The sequence below is a fragment of the Gopherus flavomarginatus genome, chromosome 5 (assembly GCF_025201925.1).
Source record: "Gopherus flavomarginatus isolate rGopFla2 chromosome 5, rGopFla2.mat.asm, whole genome shotgun sequence".
Taxonomy (NCBI): Eukaryota; Metazoa; Chordata; order Testudines; family Testudinidae; genus Gopherus; species Gopherus flavomarginatus.
In genome coordinates this window covers 67,784,491-67,801,319 of record NC_066621.1, presented here as the reverse complement: position 1 = coordinate 67,801,319, position 16,829 = coordinate 67,784,491, and the positions used below count along the sequence as shown (strand labels likewise).

Sequence of the window (16,829 nt, the reverse complement as noted above, 5' to 3'; positions counted from 1 at the left end):
TTAATGTCAATCGACATGGCTCCATAGTTAGGTTGACAAGTTTACCTTCCCTAGGCTGAACCTGGAATTACAGGAAATCCTAAGTCTCAGTGATGCTGGAAAAGGAAGGAGGGCTTGAGTGCATGGTAAGAGGCTGCCCAGGGTGCTCAGTAAAAGCTGATGGATGGATGGAAGGACTGGCACGCACGTGTACACACACACGCGCACGCACGCACAGAGAAAGAGTGGTGAGGAATCTGGCCAAAGCCAAGCAGAAACACCTATGCAAGGAGCCTGGGTAACAAAATGGAGGAACTAGAACTAGAACTACTGGTGCAGGAAGTGAATCCAGATATTATAGGGGTAAAAGAAACATGGTGGAATAGTAGTCATGACTGGAGTATAGGTACTGAAGGTTATGTGCTGTTCAGGAAAGAGAGAAATAAGGTAAAAGTGGTGCAGTTGAATGTATAGTAATGATGAGGTAGACTATAAAGAAATTAGAAGTGAAGGTATGGATTAAAACAGAATCTACTTGGGTCAAAATCACTTTGGGGAAGAAAGTTACCAGAGGTTCCCCTGGGATAGTGCTTGGGGTGTGCTACAGACCCCTAGGATCTAGTTTGAATATGGATAGAGATTTCCTTAATGTTTTTAATGAAATAAATACTATTGAGAATTGTGCAATTATAGGAAACCTTAAATTTCCAGATATACATTTGTCATGGTATAATTCCCCACTCTGAACCTTAGCGTCCCAAAGATGGGGTACCAGCATGAATTCCTCTAAGCTCAATTACCAGCTTAGAACCTGTATTGCTGCCACCAACCAGGAATTACAGTGCCTGGTACACTCTGGCACCCCCAAAACCTTGCCCGGGGAACCCCAAGACCCAGACCCTCTGGATCTTAACACAAGGAAAGTAAACCCTTTCCCTCACCGTTGCCTCTCCCAGGCTTCCCCTCCCTGGGTTACCCTGGAAGATTACTGTGATTCAAACTCCTTGAATCTTAAAACAGAGAGGAAAATTCACCTTCGCCCCTCCTTCTCTCTTCCCCTCCCAGATTCTCCCTGAGAGAGACAGTAATCCTACCACAGAGAGAAATTAGCCTCTCTCTCGCCCTTCCCTCCTTTTTCCCCACCAATTCCCTGGTGAATCCAAACCCCGTCCCCTGGGGTCTCACCAGAATAAAAAACAATCAGGTTCTTAAACAAGAAAAGTTTTTAATTAAAGAAAGAAAAACAGTAAAAATTATCTTTGTAAATTTAAAATGGAATAGGTACAGGGTCTTTCAGCTATAGACACTGGGAATACTCTCCCAACCTAAGTATTCAAGTACAAATTAAAATCTTTTCAGCAAATACCAATTTGAACTCCTTCCAGCCAAATACACATTTGCAAATAAAGAAAACAACCGTAAGCCTAACTCACTTTATCTACCTAGTACTCACTATTCTGAACTTATAAGAGCCTGTATCGGAGAGATTGGAGAGAAACCTGGTTGCACGTCTGATCCCTCTGAGCCCCCAGAGTGAACAACAACCAAAAACTAACAGCACACACACAAACTTCCCTCCCTCAAGATTTGAAAGTATCCTGTCCCCTAGTCAGGTGACAGCCTGGCTCACTGTTCTTATTAACCCTTTCCAGGCAAAAGAGATATGAAGCACTTTTGTTCTATTAACTCTTACTTATCTGTTTATGACAACATTGGAGGACAAGTGCTACTAACAGTAGGGCCCAGATTTTCTTGGATGTGATAGCTGACAGATTTCTTCACCAAACAGTCACCCACCCAACAAGAGTTGATGCCACCTTAGATTTGGTATTGGTGAGTAGTGAAGATCTCATAGAAGAACTGGTCTGTAGGGGACAACCCTGGATCGAGCGATCAGAACTAATTCAGTTTAAACTAAATGGAAGGATAGAACAATAATAGATCTTCAGCTAGGGTCCTGCAGGCGGTATCTGAAGTCTGCATCCCAAGCAGGGGGCAGAATTCATAGGGGAGGGTTGCAGATCAAGCTGGATGAGCAGGCATCTCAAGGTCATTAAGAGAAAGCAGAAATCTTACAAAGAATAGAAGATGGGATGGATCATGAAGGAAAGCTACCTCTTGGAGGTCAGAAAGTGAAGGAGAAAAGTGAGAACTGCCAAAAGCCAAGCAGAGTTGGACCTAGCAAAGGGAATTAAAACTAATATTTAAAAAGTTCTACAGCCATATAAATAAATAATAAAAAACCAAGGAAAGACGTTCGGAAACTGCCTGCAATGGCATGTAGCTGATCTGTAACTGCCAGTAGCAAATATCCCCAATGGCTGATGATGGGACACTAGATAGGGAAGGCTCTGAGTTACTACAGAGAATTCTTTCCTAGGTGTCTGGTTGTTGGGTCTTGCCAGAATGTGCAGGGTCCAACTGACCACCATATTTGGGTCAGGAAGGAATTTTCCCATGGATCAGATTAGCAGAGACCCTGTGGGGTTATTTGCCTTCCTTTGCAGCATGGGGCACAGGACAATTGCATGTTTAAACTAGAGTGAATGGTGAATTCTCTGTAACCCAGGGTTTCTCAAACAGGGGTCGCTACTTGTATACGGAAAGCCCCTGGCAGGCTGGGCTGGTGTGTTTACCTGCCCTGTCCACAGGTCCAGCCGATCGCGGCTGCCACTGGCCACAGATAGCTGCTCCGGGCCACAGATAGCTGCTCCGGGCCAATGGGAGCTGCTGGAAGTGGCAGCCAGTAAGTCCCTCAGCCCATGCCACTTCCAGCAGCTCCCATTGGCCTGGAGCAGTGATCCACAGCCAGTGGGAGCCGCAATCGGCCGGACCTGCGGACAGGGCAGGTAAACAAACCGGCCCGGACCGCCAGGGGCTCTCTCTACACAAGCGGCGACCCCCGTTTGAGAAATCCTGCTGTAACCTGAAGTCTTTAAATCATGATTTGAGAACTTCAGTAACTCTGCCAGCGGTTATGAGTCTATTACAGGAGTAGGTGGGTGAGGTTCTGTGGCCTGCAATGTGCAGGAGGTCGGACTAGATGATCATGATGGTCTCTTCTGGTCTCCAAGTCTATGATGCATGCAGGACAGTCTGTTTTTTCCCAGCCAAAGATAGGAGTTAGCTGGGCTGAGGGGAACTTACAAAAGCCAACAAGGAAAGATGAAGGTGTAAAAAAGACCCAGGGGTAGAGGCCTTTTTTTTTTTTTTTTTACCCTTTACTCTACATGCTTTGTATCTTTGAGAGAAGGAATAAAAATTCAATAAATAATGCTTTGTTTTGAAGACACTGTTTTTCAATCACTTTAATCAATTTGCTCAGCACAGGTAGCAACTGAAGCTGGGCCTGTGGCATTAATATGGTTGGGAAACCAGAGTGATTGGATCATGTCATACTGCCCACTGTGAAGTGCAGGAAGCTAAGCATATCCTGTAAGGGGTGCAGTCCAGAAGGACTAAAAGGGGTGGTAAGGTGCAGATCACTCTGTATCCATTACAGGGTGTTTCTAATAGGGTCCTGCAGAGATCTATTATTAGCTCATTGTTACTCAATGTTTTTAGCAATTATTTGGAAGAAAATAAAAAACCATTGCTGGTAAAAATTTGCCAATGACACAAATCTTGGTGGAGCAGTAACTAAAGATAGTGACACGTCAGTTTACCAAGCAATCTGGATGATTTGGGAACCTGAGCTCATTTCAAAAGTATGCGTTTTAATACATACATCCAGGGGTGAAAGTTGGCTGGTATGGGCCGGTACGGTGTACCGGTAAGAATTCTGTACCACCCCCTATGCAGCCAGTGCATTAACGTTGCTGCCTCTTTTGCCTCCCCCCACCCCATTGGTAGCCATGCCAGTAGGTCCTTACTGGCAGAGCCGCCAATGGGGGAGGGACAAAAGGGGCAGTTGCCCCAGGGCCAGCGATTTAAAAGGGCCCAGGGCTCCAGGCCGCCCCTGCCACTAGCACAACAGTGGCCAGAGCCCCACGCCCTTTTAAATCACCACCGGCGCCCCAGACAACATGGGCAAGGTAGCGTGGATGGGCTGGCTGGAGGAGGTTTACATCCCCAACCCCGCCCCTTTTGCCGAGGCCCAGAACTGGGCCCCCATACTGGTAAGTGTTTAATATTACTTTCACCCCTCCGTACATTTATGAACAAAGAATACAGGCCATAGTAACAGGATGGAGGATTGTACTCAATAAAGCAGTGACTATGAAAGAGTCATCCTGGATAATCAGCTGCACATGAGCTCTTAATGAGATGATCTGGTTCAGAGCTAATGTGATCCTTGGAAACAGAAACAGGAATATCAAAGAACAGAGAGGTGACAGTATCTATGTATAAGGCATCAGTGAGATAATATTGTGTCCAGTTCTGGTGTCCACATTTCAAAAGGGGTTAAAAAAAGAGCTACAAGAATGATTCAAGGTTTGGAAGATATACTTATAGTGAGAGGCTAAAGGAGCTCTAATTAAATTGCCTAAGAAAAGATTAATAGCTGATTTGATCACCATCTATAAATACTTACATGTGGAGATGATTTCTGATATTAAAGGAGTCTTTAATCTATCAGACATACATACAACAATGTGCAATGTTTGGAAGCTGAAATTAGACAAATTCAGACTAGAAATAAGGCACATTTTTAACAGTGTGGATAATTAACTAGTTAAACAACTTAGCTAATGATATGATGGATACTCTCACTTGAAGTCTTTAAATCAATTAATGTCTTTCTAAAAGATATGCTGCAGCTCAGGAGTGGGCTAATTTTTCAGCCTGAGGGCCACATCTGGGAATAGAAAATGTATGGCAGGCCATGAATGCTCAGAAAATTGGGGTTGGGGTGTGGGAGGGGGAGTGGGCTCTGGTTGGGGGTGTGGCTTCGGGGTGGGGCCAGAAACGAGGACTTCAGAGTGCGGGAGGGAGCTCTGAGCGGAGTGCAGGGGGGGGGTGAGGGCTCTGGCTGGGGTGTGGTCTCTGGAGTGGGGCTGGAGATGAGGAGTTTGGGGTGTAGGAGGATGCTCTGGGCTGGGATTGAGGGGTTCAGAGAGCGGGAGGGGGATCAGAGCTGGGGAAGGGGGTTGGGGAGTGGGAAGGGGTGCAGGCTACAGCTGGGGTTGCGGGTTCTGGGGTGGGGCTGGGGATGAGGGGTTTGGGGTGCAGGAGGGTGCTCTGGGCTGGGATCAAGGGGTTCAGAGGGTGGGAGGGGGATCAGGGATGGGAAAGGAGGTTGGGGCATGGGGAGAGGCTCAGGAGTGCAGGCTCCGGGCAGCACTTACCTCAAGCGGTTCCCGGAAACAGCAGCAAGTCCCTTCTCTGGCTCCTATGCGGAGGTGCAGCCAGACAGCTCTGCACACTGCTCCATCCACAGGAACTCACTGGAGTTCACCCTAACTGACTGGAGTGCTGCAACAGGGCCATGTTGCAGCTTCTGGGAGCCATGTGGAACGGCCCTGAACCCTGCACCCCGGTTGGAGCGTGGAGGGCCATGCTGTGGCTTTGGGGAGTCACATGGAGCAGCACCTGACCCTGCTCCCTGGCTGGAGTGCCGGAGGGAGCCCATGCCACAGCTTCCCAGAGCCGCGTGGAGCGGCCACCAACCTTGCTCCTTGGCTGGAGCACTGGAGCGGGGCAAGCTCCAGATCCTGCTGCCCAGCAGTAGCTCGAGGGCTGACTTAAAACCATTGGTGGACTAGATCAGGTCCATGGGCTGTAGTTTGCCCACCTCTGCTGTAGCTCAACCAGAAGGTATGGGCTTGAAGTAAGAATTACTGGGTGAAATTCTATTACTTGTGTTATGCAGCTCAGACTGTATTATCATAATGGTCATTTCTGTCTTTAAAATCTATGAATTTTTAACAACTGGTGATGATGCTTGAAGTGAATCTCAGTCAAATGAGTTGCTACTTTCAGTCCAGGTGCTATGAAAGGAATATTCTAGTGATAAGACTACCATTACAACTTCACACTCGAGGCCCAGTGTCTGTCTTAGCAATGTTCACAGCCCTAGGGTAGCCAGGTCACTGGCTGCCACCAATATTATAACACTGTCATGTAGCACAGCTCTGAGCCCATTTAACAGATGCAATACTTCAATACTGTACTTAACACAGTGCTGTAAGCCAGCAAACTGTGTACACTAGGGTTCCCAATGTTGCTAACACTGACACAGCTGAATGAGTTTTAACAGTAGTGGGAATTTTTTAAGAATCTCCCTAGTGAAGTCAGATCCCTGTTGGCAGCCTTAGCAAAGAGATCAAGAAATATATGTGTATGTGCAGTGAATTTACCTCTCACCCACAAAATAGGACCGAAGAATTGTGGCAAGGCATTGACAGTATCACATCTTGAATTTACTACAAATACATCTTCTCATAACAGACAAATCCTCTGAATGGGACATGATTGTTCAATTACATGCCCATAGCAAAGAAGCATCCATTTGTAGAATTCTTAGAGTCCCACATATTCCTCTCATATGATCCTGGGAACTACATCATAGCCAAATATCAGGAACTTCCAAGACTTGTAAGAACCCTAATCAATTAGAAAAATATTAAATTACGTACATGGATTAGAATAAACAAGATCAGAGGATTCTTCTGTTATAAGAAGACATTTATAGTAAGATCAAATTGGCTATTTTCACACAGAGGGAATCCTCTGATGGGGGAATTGATAGTTGGAGATTACAGTGAGCAGTTCAAGCATGAAGAACAGTGGGAGGAAAGAGCAGCATGAAATAAAGGAACAGTGAGGAATGGCAGTCTGGAGGACCTATTGATCTAATGCAGCATTTGAAAAAGAAGCCATATCCACTTCGTAGTGTTTGGTGAAAGAACATAGATGTTGCCAAGTAGCTGCACTGCAGATCTCCTCAAAAGATACTCTTATTTGTTTTCCCCCAAGTGATGCGTACAGATCATGTTGAGTGCACTCTGAGACTTGAAGGAGAAGATTTTCCAACCTTCTTGTAAGCTGCTAGAATGACCCATCTGGAGATGACCATATTCCACACTCTGAAGCGCCTGCTTTTCCAGTTGTAGGAAACAAAGTATATGATCACCTAAAGGCATTCCTGACACCTCTTGTTTACAGAAAATTGATGTTTCTCCTGGATTCTGTTGGAGACTGCTTGCCTTGGCAGAAGTTTGACAGACATATGAGTGTCCCTTATTCCTGAGAAACAAAGTTGAGGTGATGTTTATCACAGCTCCATCCAACACAAGTTTTCCTTAAATTAGTTTTTGCCACCACCTCAGGGACCTCAGGACTGGGATGAGGTGCAAAGATTGGTGATTAAAGTCTCTATTATGATCCCACTTGAAAAGGATCAGGACTTGTAATGGTGTCATATGTAGAAAGGCCCACTGGACTATAGCTGCACTGGATACTACCAGGCCTAACTGGTGGAGTACTTCCCAAGTAGCAGTCTGTGGATTAGAGAGGTTAGGTTGTTCATTCTGAGAGCCTGATCTAAAGGGAGCAGAAGAAGCGGACTGGGGCTATGTCTCAATTCTCATGTATATGTAGGAGAAGGCTGGAGGGCACCAAGAAGCCTACTAATGGCTGCTTTTGTAGCAATAGTGAACATGGTAACCCTCCAGTCACTTATTAAATTAGATGATTCTCTGTTTGTGAACAATTATCACCTCCAGAACTACCAAGCAAATGTCTTTCACAAAAACTACATTCCCTTATAAATAACACAATTGAAAATACCTAAACCTATTGTTGCTCTAGTCTCAAGGTCAATTTATGGTAATAATACCATCACTTAGAACTCATAGAGTGCTTACTATTGTCAAAGTGTTGTACAACAACAGGACAAATACTTAGCTCCAAACAAAGCTCCACTGACTTCAATGGAACAATGTGAGTGTACACCATATCTAAGAATTGTTAAATCCCCTCATTACCCTATGAGACAGATAAACTAATGTATAGTTGACATTATGCATGATCACAAACCATTACATTTTTTTTAGCATGGTAGAGATGACAAGCAACCAGAAATTTATATGTGCAGCTTGTGTAAATGCTATAAGTTATATTTTTTCTACATTATTAACATACTGCTATTACTTCGTTTTATAAGGGATCACACATGTTGACAGTTACAGTTTGTACCAAAAAACAACTGATTGAGAATAGACAAGCACAAGATTTAGTGATCATTTGTAGCTGAGAAAAATCATAAATGTACAAGATACACAAACAGAAAAAATGACCGGGTTGTATTGCATTTAGAAATCCTAGTGAGACTTGGTGGGGTTGTAAAATTATTGACATAATAGCACAGGTCATAGACACTCTGTATGAAAGCATCTGCAAGAGGGAACAAACTATTCCACAAAGGAGCCAAATGGAATGGAAGTTCTGAACTTGAACACACAACACAACAGGGTGTTAAATGGTCTTTCAGGTAGGACAGAGATTTTGCACATACTGGTTCTGCTAGAAACCACTTTGCTTGTGCAAGGAATAAAAGAGGGTAATACTGCAAGGGATAAATCCACTGGTTTCTACTCAAGATCAGGCTGCTAATAAAAGTAGATAAACCCAGCATATTTGGACTACTAATGATCTACAGGCTAGAAATGCCAGTATAAACAGGCATCAGTAAGTAACCCATGTTTCCCTGTAAAGGTGATCAGATGCATGCATGTTGTCAATCTTCTTCGGAGAGCCCTTCCTTTGTGTAAATGTTGTCATTATATCTCAGAATTCTGAGTTCAGACAGTAGTATATCATTAATGCAGAGAAATGTCTACAAATAAGCATGGGGAAAGTATAAATCTATGCTGCATAACAGTCTGGGGTATACTGCTAAACCTCAGAGTCTGAGATATAGGGAGAAGATACTTAGGGTCTATAGCATTCTCAATACTCACCAACCAACCAAACCAACCAAAACTACAAGAGTCCAACTTTTCTGAACAAAAATTGAAATCTTTTCATTCTCAATTTTTTTATTGCTTAATACTTTAGGATACAAAGTGATCTAAACTTACCCTCTCCATCATAACACTGGGTTGATTCCTACAGTTATTCTCCATCTCTTTTTTGTTGATATAAACTAGGATCTCCCCTGTGTCTTTGCCATTTTCATATACCTGAAAAATAAGTATTTACATTCAAGTTAATTGTGCTATAGAAACCAACAAGGTATTGGCAGCCACTGATTCTGTCCCTAACACTCTGGGTTACATTACTGAGAACTTTCAACATTTCTTTGAAGCTTCTTCAATTTAATTAAAGGCCAGGAGGGATTGGGACAATATCAATGGCTGTCACCAAAGACTGAAAAAGATAATATGATTACTTGAAAATTTAGTTCACGTCTATACATTGTATTAATATTTGGGCCAGTGAGCTTGGGGAAAAATATAGGTTTTTCTTGCCTATACGTTGGAAGGCTGGTTAATAACTTTGAGTAAAATTTTCAAAAGTGTGTAAATGAGAGGAGCCATCGTCCTATTGAAAATGAATTGGATTGAAGTTCCTAAATCACATAAGTAATTTTGAAAATTTTACCCTCTCTCTTTCAAATATTAAGCTCCACAGCAAATACATTTTATAGAAAGAATTTCCCAAGCTGGTGCTTTAGTATAAAAACTGGTGCAAAACAGACAGTATGAAGTTCAGAGTTTTTTCTATACAAATTGTGTAACACAAGTATTTTATGAACATTGAAATCCAAAGCATTTCAGCTTGTCTTCTAAGAGAGGGTGCTCCCATAAATGGGGTCAATGCTGGCTGGTTTCTGGTAGCACTGGAGAGATAAGCCCGGAATATAAACAGATATTTAAATTTTCAGTGAGGAGATTCACCTGACATTCTACTGCTGTCTTCCCACATTTTCAAGTGTTGTGTTATGTATAGAATTTTAGGCATATTTACATTGGGTAAAGAATTGAGTATGGACAAAACTTTATATTTGATTCAGACGTAGGTAAAATGCATGTCTAACAAACTGACAGTACAGAATTCGGCTGTGTTAGAACTACAGCTAAGTGAATACTGCAAAAAACATTCTGCAAATATTCAAATGCTTGTTGTGTTCACACTCCCTTTGTACTTATTTTCTATGAATATCTGAGCAAATGAGTTTATTGACAGAAATGTTTATAAAGAGAGCACATTTTAAATGAATCTTAGAAAATGTTGAAATCGTATTCCAGAGTTCATGTAACAGAAATGTGATTTACCATTGCTTACACTCGTCCAATCTGGGTATGATATATTGTATTACCTGCACGTCCAGTCAAAACTAACAGTTTTGTGCACAACCTACAGACCATCAGTTACATGCAGAAATTATTTTGCAAATAAATTTTAAGAATAAAAAATGAGAGAATGGTAACTAAGTTGCAAACTATTCTGTTTCACTGTGTTGAAGTTTGTTCACTGTCTAAGGTAAATGCAGCTAAATATATAATACAGCTTTACAGTATACAGTGGAATGCACACCTTTCCCTGAACAAATGCCAATGTGTTTTATGTTCAACAAGATAAAAAACAGACAATTCCTACAGGATGGATCCATTCAAGCAGAATGCCATACAAGTTCTGACTTCTGGAGATATGCAAAAGGACACTCCATTCTTGGAGCAAGAGAAAAACAGGAGAAGGAAACTGTATGCATAATATAAGGTATTTCCTTTTGTCAAAAGACCCCTTCTGTGTTCCTAGAATGTCTATGACAACACAGCAGTCATTTAACTTTGCCTCTAATCTGATACACCCAGAAAGAAAGGTAGAAAATAGTGGAAACTATTGTATTGGAATAATATTATAACTCTAGTTTACAGGGAAATTATTTTGTAATCTAATTACAGAGGATTGAGGGTTATTTGGTGAGGGTTATTGCGTTTCATAAAATGTATTGCTATAGGTTCCATGCAGCTAGAGGCCTGTCTAGGACTGAACAGTAAGGAAAAGAGAATGAAAAACTCTAAAGATAAAAATATATTTGACTATTTTGGTTGATTTCATGTTGATTATTTTTCTCTATGATACTGATAGCCTTTCATCACTACAATGCTGTCTCCTTCTCTCTCTCTTTAAACTGGTGCCAAAAGGGTAAAAAGAGCATTTCAAATGTCTATATTCTGTGAAAACAGTGGGAGTGATTTTATTGTACATCACATTACAAATTATAGTTACCACTCTGTCACTACAGTTCTTCTCTTATAAATATGTTATACTTCACTAAAGTCACATACGTCCAAACCAATCTAATACTACTATACTGTATCCCAGGTTGGAACAAGGTTCTCAGTCACACACAAAGTAGTAAAATAAAATGGAGTTAATGATGTAAGCAACTATAAAAGTGAAATAATAAAAAAATAAAAAGTTAATGGCCATATCCACTTCATTATATACTGTAGTCCATTATTCCTTGCTTTTGGTAAGTTGAGGAATACGCTATAGATCTTCCTTTGTCTGACATTGTTAGAGTATCTGGAGACGCTAGACACCATGGAATAAAGCATCCCTAAAGAACAGCCAGCTGCCAACCTGAGAGAAATCAGTGATGCTATTGGACAACATACAAGGCCCATATTAGTTCTCATCACCACCACTAAACAAACTGTTAAAAGTTCTGCTAAATTTCACAGTAGGTGTTACACTAAGGCACTGAGCAATACCTATTTCTATATTAGAGCCAAAACAATTTCCCATTAAGGTGAAGAAAAGCGTAGAGAGATATAATAACTCAAAGATGGAGGGAATGAAAATGAAAGGGCTGAACCTGTGGTTTACTGTCCCTTTGTATAAGAAAAACCAGGACCTCCTTTAAAAAAAATCCTGGCTGCTTAAGGCTATTTAGGAAATTTAAAACAACCCATTCTAGAGCCAGATATGACCATATTTCACTACTACATCAATCCACATGCTGAACACTCGCTTAACAGTTTTTATTTTGAGCTAATAAGAGGAGCCCGTTAGCAACACAGAAAACAAACATTTCTGCCTTCTCATAGCTCTCCATCTTCCTCCCATATCTCTGTATTTTTCCTTTCATCTGACAGCATTGGGAATGAATATCAATTAGATAAAATTTAGTCCATTTCTAGCCAGTCACTTTTTATGTAATTAATTCAGGTCTTAAATTTATTCAGGTAATGTTTGTGTTAGCTACTTTCAACGCTGTTTGGTATCCATATGTACAAAAGAAAACAGGCATTTCAACAGACAGCTATTCCTCTATAGGACATCAATTCAGAAAATTATTATAGCCCATGCTTAAATACATCCCTTTTCTAAACAGAATTTAAGCATATGTTTAACATTAAGAATGTGCTTTAATCCACTGATTCTAATGAAACTCCAGCACATGTTTAAAGTGAAGCACATGCTTAAGTGCCCTCCTGCATAGGGATATTTTACTGAACTGGGGTCTATATATAAATCACAAAGAAAGCTTGAAAGCTATGAAAAGCTAGTCAGCTACTCTGAGATTCAGATTAAGTTGAAGTTTTAGAAGCTGTTATAAAAAACCCCATAACAAACACAAATGAAGCCGTTTCATCTAGATGTCGCAAAGCAACATGGAAGCTTCAAATACTAGGAAACTGCCACATAAAGCCACTGACACTTCAAGATCATCATTCAGGTCTTAATTCCTTAAGCGTGGTTAAAAATCTAACTGTGGTAGAACAGTAGATTTCCATACCATACACAATATTGCTCAAAACAGGTATGCAGATCATCCCGGAAGTTTCTCTACGTAAGAACTAAAGCAAAAGCAAAATTTGGGGAATGTCAAACAGCTTGCAAAGAGAAACTTGCAATAGATTCAAAAGGCAAGAAGCAAAAAAATGGAGAACTCACTGATCAACATCTCAAATACGCTGCTGTGATGTATACATATATTTATTTGTTCTTATCTACGTAGTCTATGGAAGAAGTAAAATAAGTTATACAGAGCATCATTCTGCCATCACTATACACTTTGAATAGCACCTCACCTACACATTTTGAGCAGTACCAGTTCCACTGAAATCAATACCATAAGATCTGGACCTTAATGAGAAGCTGTCTAATAAAAATCAAATACTTCATAATATATATCCACATAAGCACGCAACTTCAACACCTGAATTCAGCCACTTCTGAAGAAAAGATATCTCGCAGGCAGACAACAAATGCAAAACCCACTGTAGAAAAGGCTAGGGATAGGAATTTTTTGACAAAGATCACTTATTTGGGGATAAAATAATTCCATAATGAAAAATGCTCTAGAATTTTATTGTCCACGCAGAGCAGGTAGTGTACGGGTTTTGAAGGTCCACCCAAAATAACATTATAAAGCAAACTGTATCATATTTATATAAAGGTGAAGGGCTAAACTGACCCAGCCAAGAAATACTCAAGGTATTTGATTCTCATTGACCTTCAATGAGGCATAGGCTCTTAAATCACTTTTGAAAATTAAAATGGGGTGGGAAGGAAGGGGAAATCAACTATAGTTGCACCAACCCCTTAAATGCCAGACAAATCTGAGGAATATGCCATTTACACAATTCAGGATTAAAAGTCTGCATTCTGCTAAACAACAGTTACAAAACAACAACTCCCAACAGACACGACATACAAATTTGACATTCCATAGAAATAAACAATGGCACTTTAAAACAATCTAGCCTAGGAGCACAAGCAGAAGTAAATCTCTGCTTGTTAAAAATATTTTAAGAATGCATTTCATCAACTTATTCTTCTAATGTGCTCTTTTACTTAAAAGGATATGATTTGGTCATTTATGATTTAATTAAAACTCAGGCTGCACACATACAATGCTTGATTCAATGACAATTTAAGCTGTATAACAAGACCTGTCATCATTTGGGAAATAGATAGGCAAGTATTTACTGGTTACCGAAAATCAAACAGATTTTTACTCTCAGATTAATCTAGTGTTAGCAACAGGAATGTACCCATTTTACAATGAAATAACAGTAACTATACATCAAAGGCAAGAGAGTTGTGTTAAGAATAGGGCCGGCGCTTCCCATTTAGGCGACCTAGGCGGTTGCCTAGGGCACCAGGATTTGGGAGGGCGGCATTTTGCTGACCTCGGCGGCAATTCGGCGGCGAGGGGTCCTTCCGAGCTCTGGGTCATCGTTGGCAATTCTGCGGCAGGTCCTTCACTCGTTCCAGGACCCGCCGCTGAAGTGCCCCAAAGACCGGGAGCACGGAAGGACCCCCCCGCCGCAGAATTGCTGCCAACGACCGGGAGCACGGAAGGACCCCCGCCTAGGGCGCCAAACACCCTGGAGCCACTCCTGGTTAAGAAGACTAAAACAAAACACTTCTCATCAAAGGTAACCGCTTTTTCTCCCATTTCATAAATTAAAGGTCTGTCCCTGGAAACCTTTACTCACATGAGTAATCCTTTAATGAGAACTCCTACTGAAGTACATGATCAAGCCCTTACAAGTAGACATAAAAAATAGGGGCAGGAAATATAGGAATTAAAAATTGGTAGTTACAATTAATAAGTGTTTATTGCAATATATATTTTAGAATTAAAATTTCTGTAAAAATACAGCTTTTATTATACAGTACTGTACACATGCTGCTATAAGAAAATGTTCCTTGGGCCCAATTCCTGTTCCCATTGAAGTCAATGGCAAAAGTTCATGTGGTTTATGTCTAAAAACAGTTTATGTGCTGCCTGGGTTTTTTGTGTGGAATATAATTCATACTACTAGAGTACATAGTGCAAAATATAATCTCATATAGACCGCTATCTATTCTGACATACTACAATGAAAAAATCCAGAGTACAGTAATGAAACAATGAATAATAACGTTTAATTTTCAATGATCAATAGAAACATTGTGTCAAGTAATATCGCTGAGCACGCTGTAGGCTAAAATAGCTTAAGAAGTAATAGCGGGGAAATGAAGTTATGTGTACTGAAATTAACAAAGTCCCTGGCAGCTACTCTCAATTTGCATCTCTGAGACCAAAATCACAAAAAATATTCTTGCTGACATACTTCTCAGTATAAAGGTATAGCTGATGCATTGTTAACATGATTGCAATCTGACAAAGTGGGTATTCACCCACGAAAGCTCATGCTCCAATACGTCTGTTAGTCTATAAGGTGCCACAGGACTCTTTGCTGCTTTTACAGATCCAGACTAACACGGCTATCCCTCTGATACATGACTGCAAGAATATTTACTCCACGTTTAGCCCAAACAATATAAGCACAATACACTGAAGAGAGCCAGAAAACAAATATTTTGAAAATGTCCCATGTTATCAATGCATCTTGTGAAGTTAGGGTTGGTTTTTTTTTTTAAAGAATTTACAAAAATGTAAACATTGTATGCCATTCAGTAACTACCTGAGCATAAAGCACAAGGCTAACCAGTCCCAAGACAAGTTAAACATACTGAAGTTTGGATATTTTTCTTAGCGTAAGTTCTTTGTTATTTAATGATGAACACATCTTTTTGCTGATTCAATACCTTTTATTCTATGTATCCATAAGTTTGTAATGAAGAAATGGCCAACTACAAAGGGGTAAAGAAATGTACTAAAATAGTTAGAGCCCTCACAGACTTGTATCCTTTGGAACAGAAAATGTGCGTGGATATAGAGGAACAACCTCTTAAAAACAATAATAGATTATGAATATCTGTTTAGGTTGAATGTGTATAGTGTCTTATTCACAAATGTGAAGATACATTACTTTTTCTGAGTAGTCTCTAGAAAACCTGCCTATGATGCATGAAACTTTTATTAATTGACTCTTTTGTCTCCTATTAGGCCAGCAATTAAGTTGTTTCAGGGCACTGGTTAAAATTTAGGTAGAAAAATTATAGTTTTGTGAAATAATCATGTGAAATACAAGCATAAAGCATGTGTTTACTTTCGAAGTTTAATATGAAAAGTACTATAAGTGAGGACAGGCAAGAAGGAAAATTTTCAGAAACATCGAAGTGGTAAAGAGTAAATTAACTGCTGTGTAGAAGGTCAATCTTCCTGAGACTGAAACATCTAAACTATGAATTTGCAATATTACAGTTACCTCAGTGTCTATACCAGTTGAAAAAACCTCAGTGTAGATCAGCCCATTTATATCAGAATACTAGTTATATTTTTGGATCATCTACTTTTCTTGTTGACTTCCTAGCAATAAATTCGCAGGACATCTACAGACCTGTCAAAGAATACAGAGAAAAACCCTGCCTCGTTACAAAAGACATTGCATGAGATCTAATATTCCAAACTAGATGTAGGGCTCTTAGACATGTTATCAGCTCAGTAATACTCCTGCAGTATATTAAACAGCAAGAAGCAAAGGAAAAGTAATATTTTCCTGAATGTAAACAGCAACTTATGAGTGTACTGTACATTAGAAAAATGCATTCAGGTACCTCTCAAAACCAGGCCTATTCATGGTGTGGCCTTTATAATCTTGATGGGTTAGTATCACCAAATGTTATCTCAGGGCAATGACTGTGCCACAGGTTCAAGCCCTCAAAGGACTACAGTATCAGGATTAGCAGAGGAGAACCACCATTAGAAATATCATTAGGCTTGGAGACTATAGGAATACACAAGGGAGAGTGATCACAAGTAATACGCTCATAAATTATCAAAAAGACGGTTACTCACCTTTGTAACTGTTCTTCAAGATAGGTTACTCACATCCATTCCAATTAGGTGTGAACGTGCCATGTGCACGATGGTTGGAAGATTTTTACCCTAGCAACACTTGGTGGGTCGGTTGAGGTGCCCCCTGGAGTGGCACCCTTATGGGGCCGGATATATGCCCCTGCTGACCCAATGCCCCCTCAGTTCCTTCTTGCCG

At 40.6% G+C, this 16,829-nt stretch overlaps 1 protein-coding gene across 10 annotated transcripts in view; it reads right to left on the bottom strand.

Annotated features, from left to right (window-relative positions):
• The window catches only part of DCDC1 (doublecortin domain containing 1), a 414,877-nt gene that overhangs the window by 217,163 nt on the left and 180,885 nt on the right, over positions 1-16,829 (bottom strand). For all 10 annotated transcript variants that reach the window (XR_007774648.1, XR_007774649.1, XM_050954983.1 and 7 more), the window contains one exon: positions 9,003-9,104. Coding sequence is in view for 8 of the 10 variants with exons in the window: in XM_050954983.1 (XP_050810940.1) it covers positions 9,003-9,104 (102 nt within the window). In the remaining 2 variants the exon portion in view is untranslated. The remainder of the gene's footprint in view (positions 1-9,002; positions 9,105-16,829) is intronic.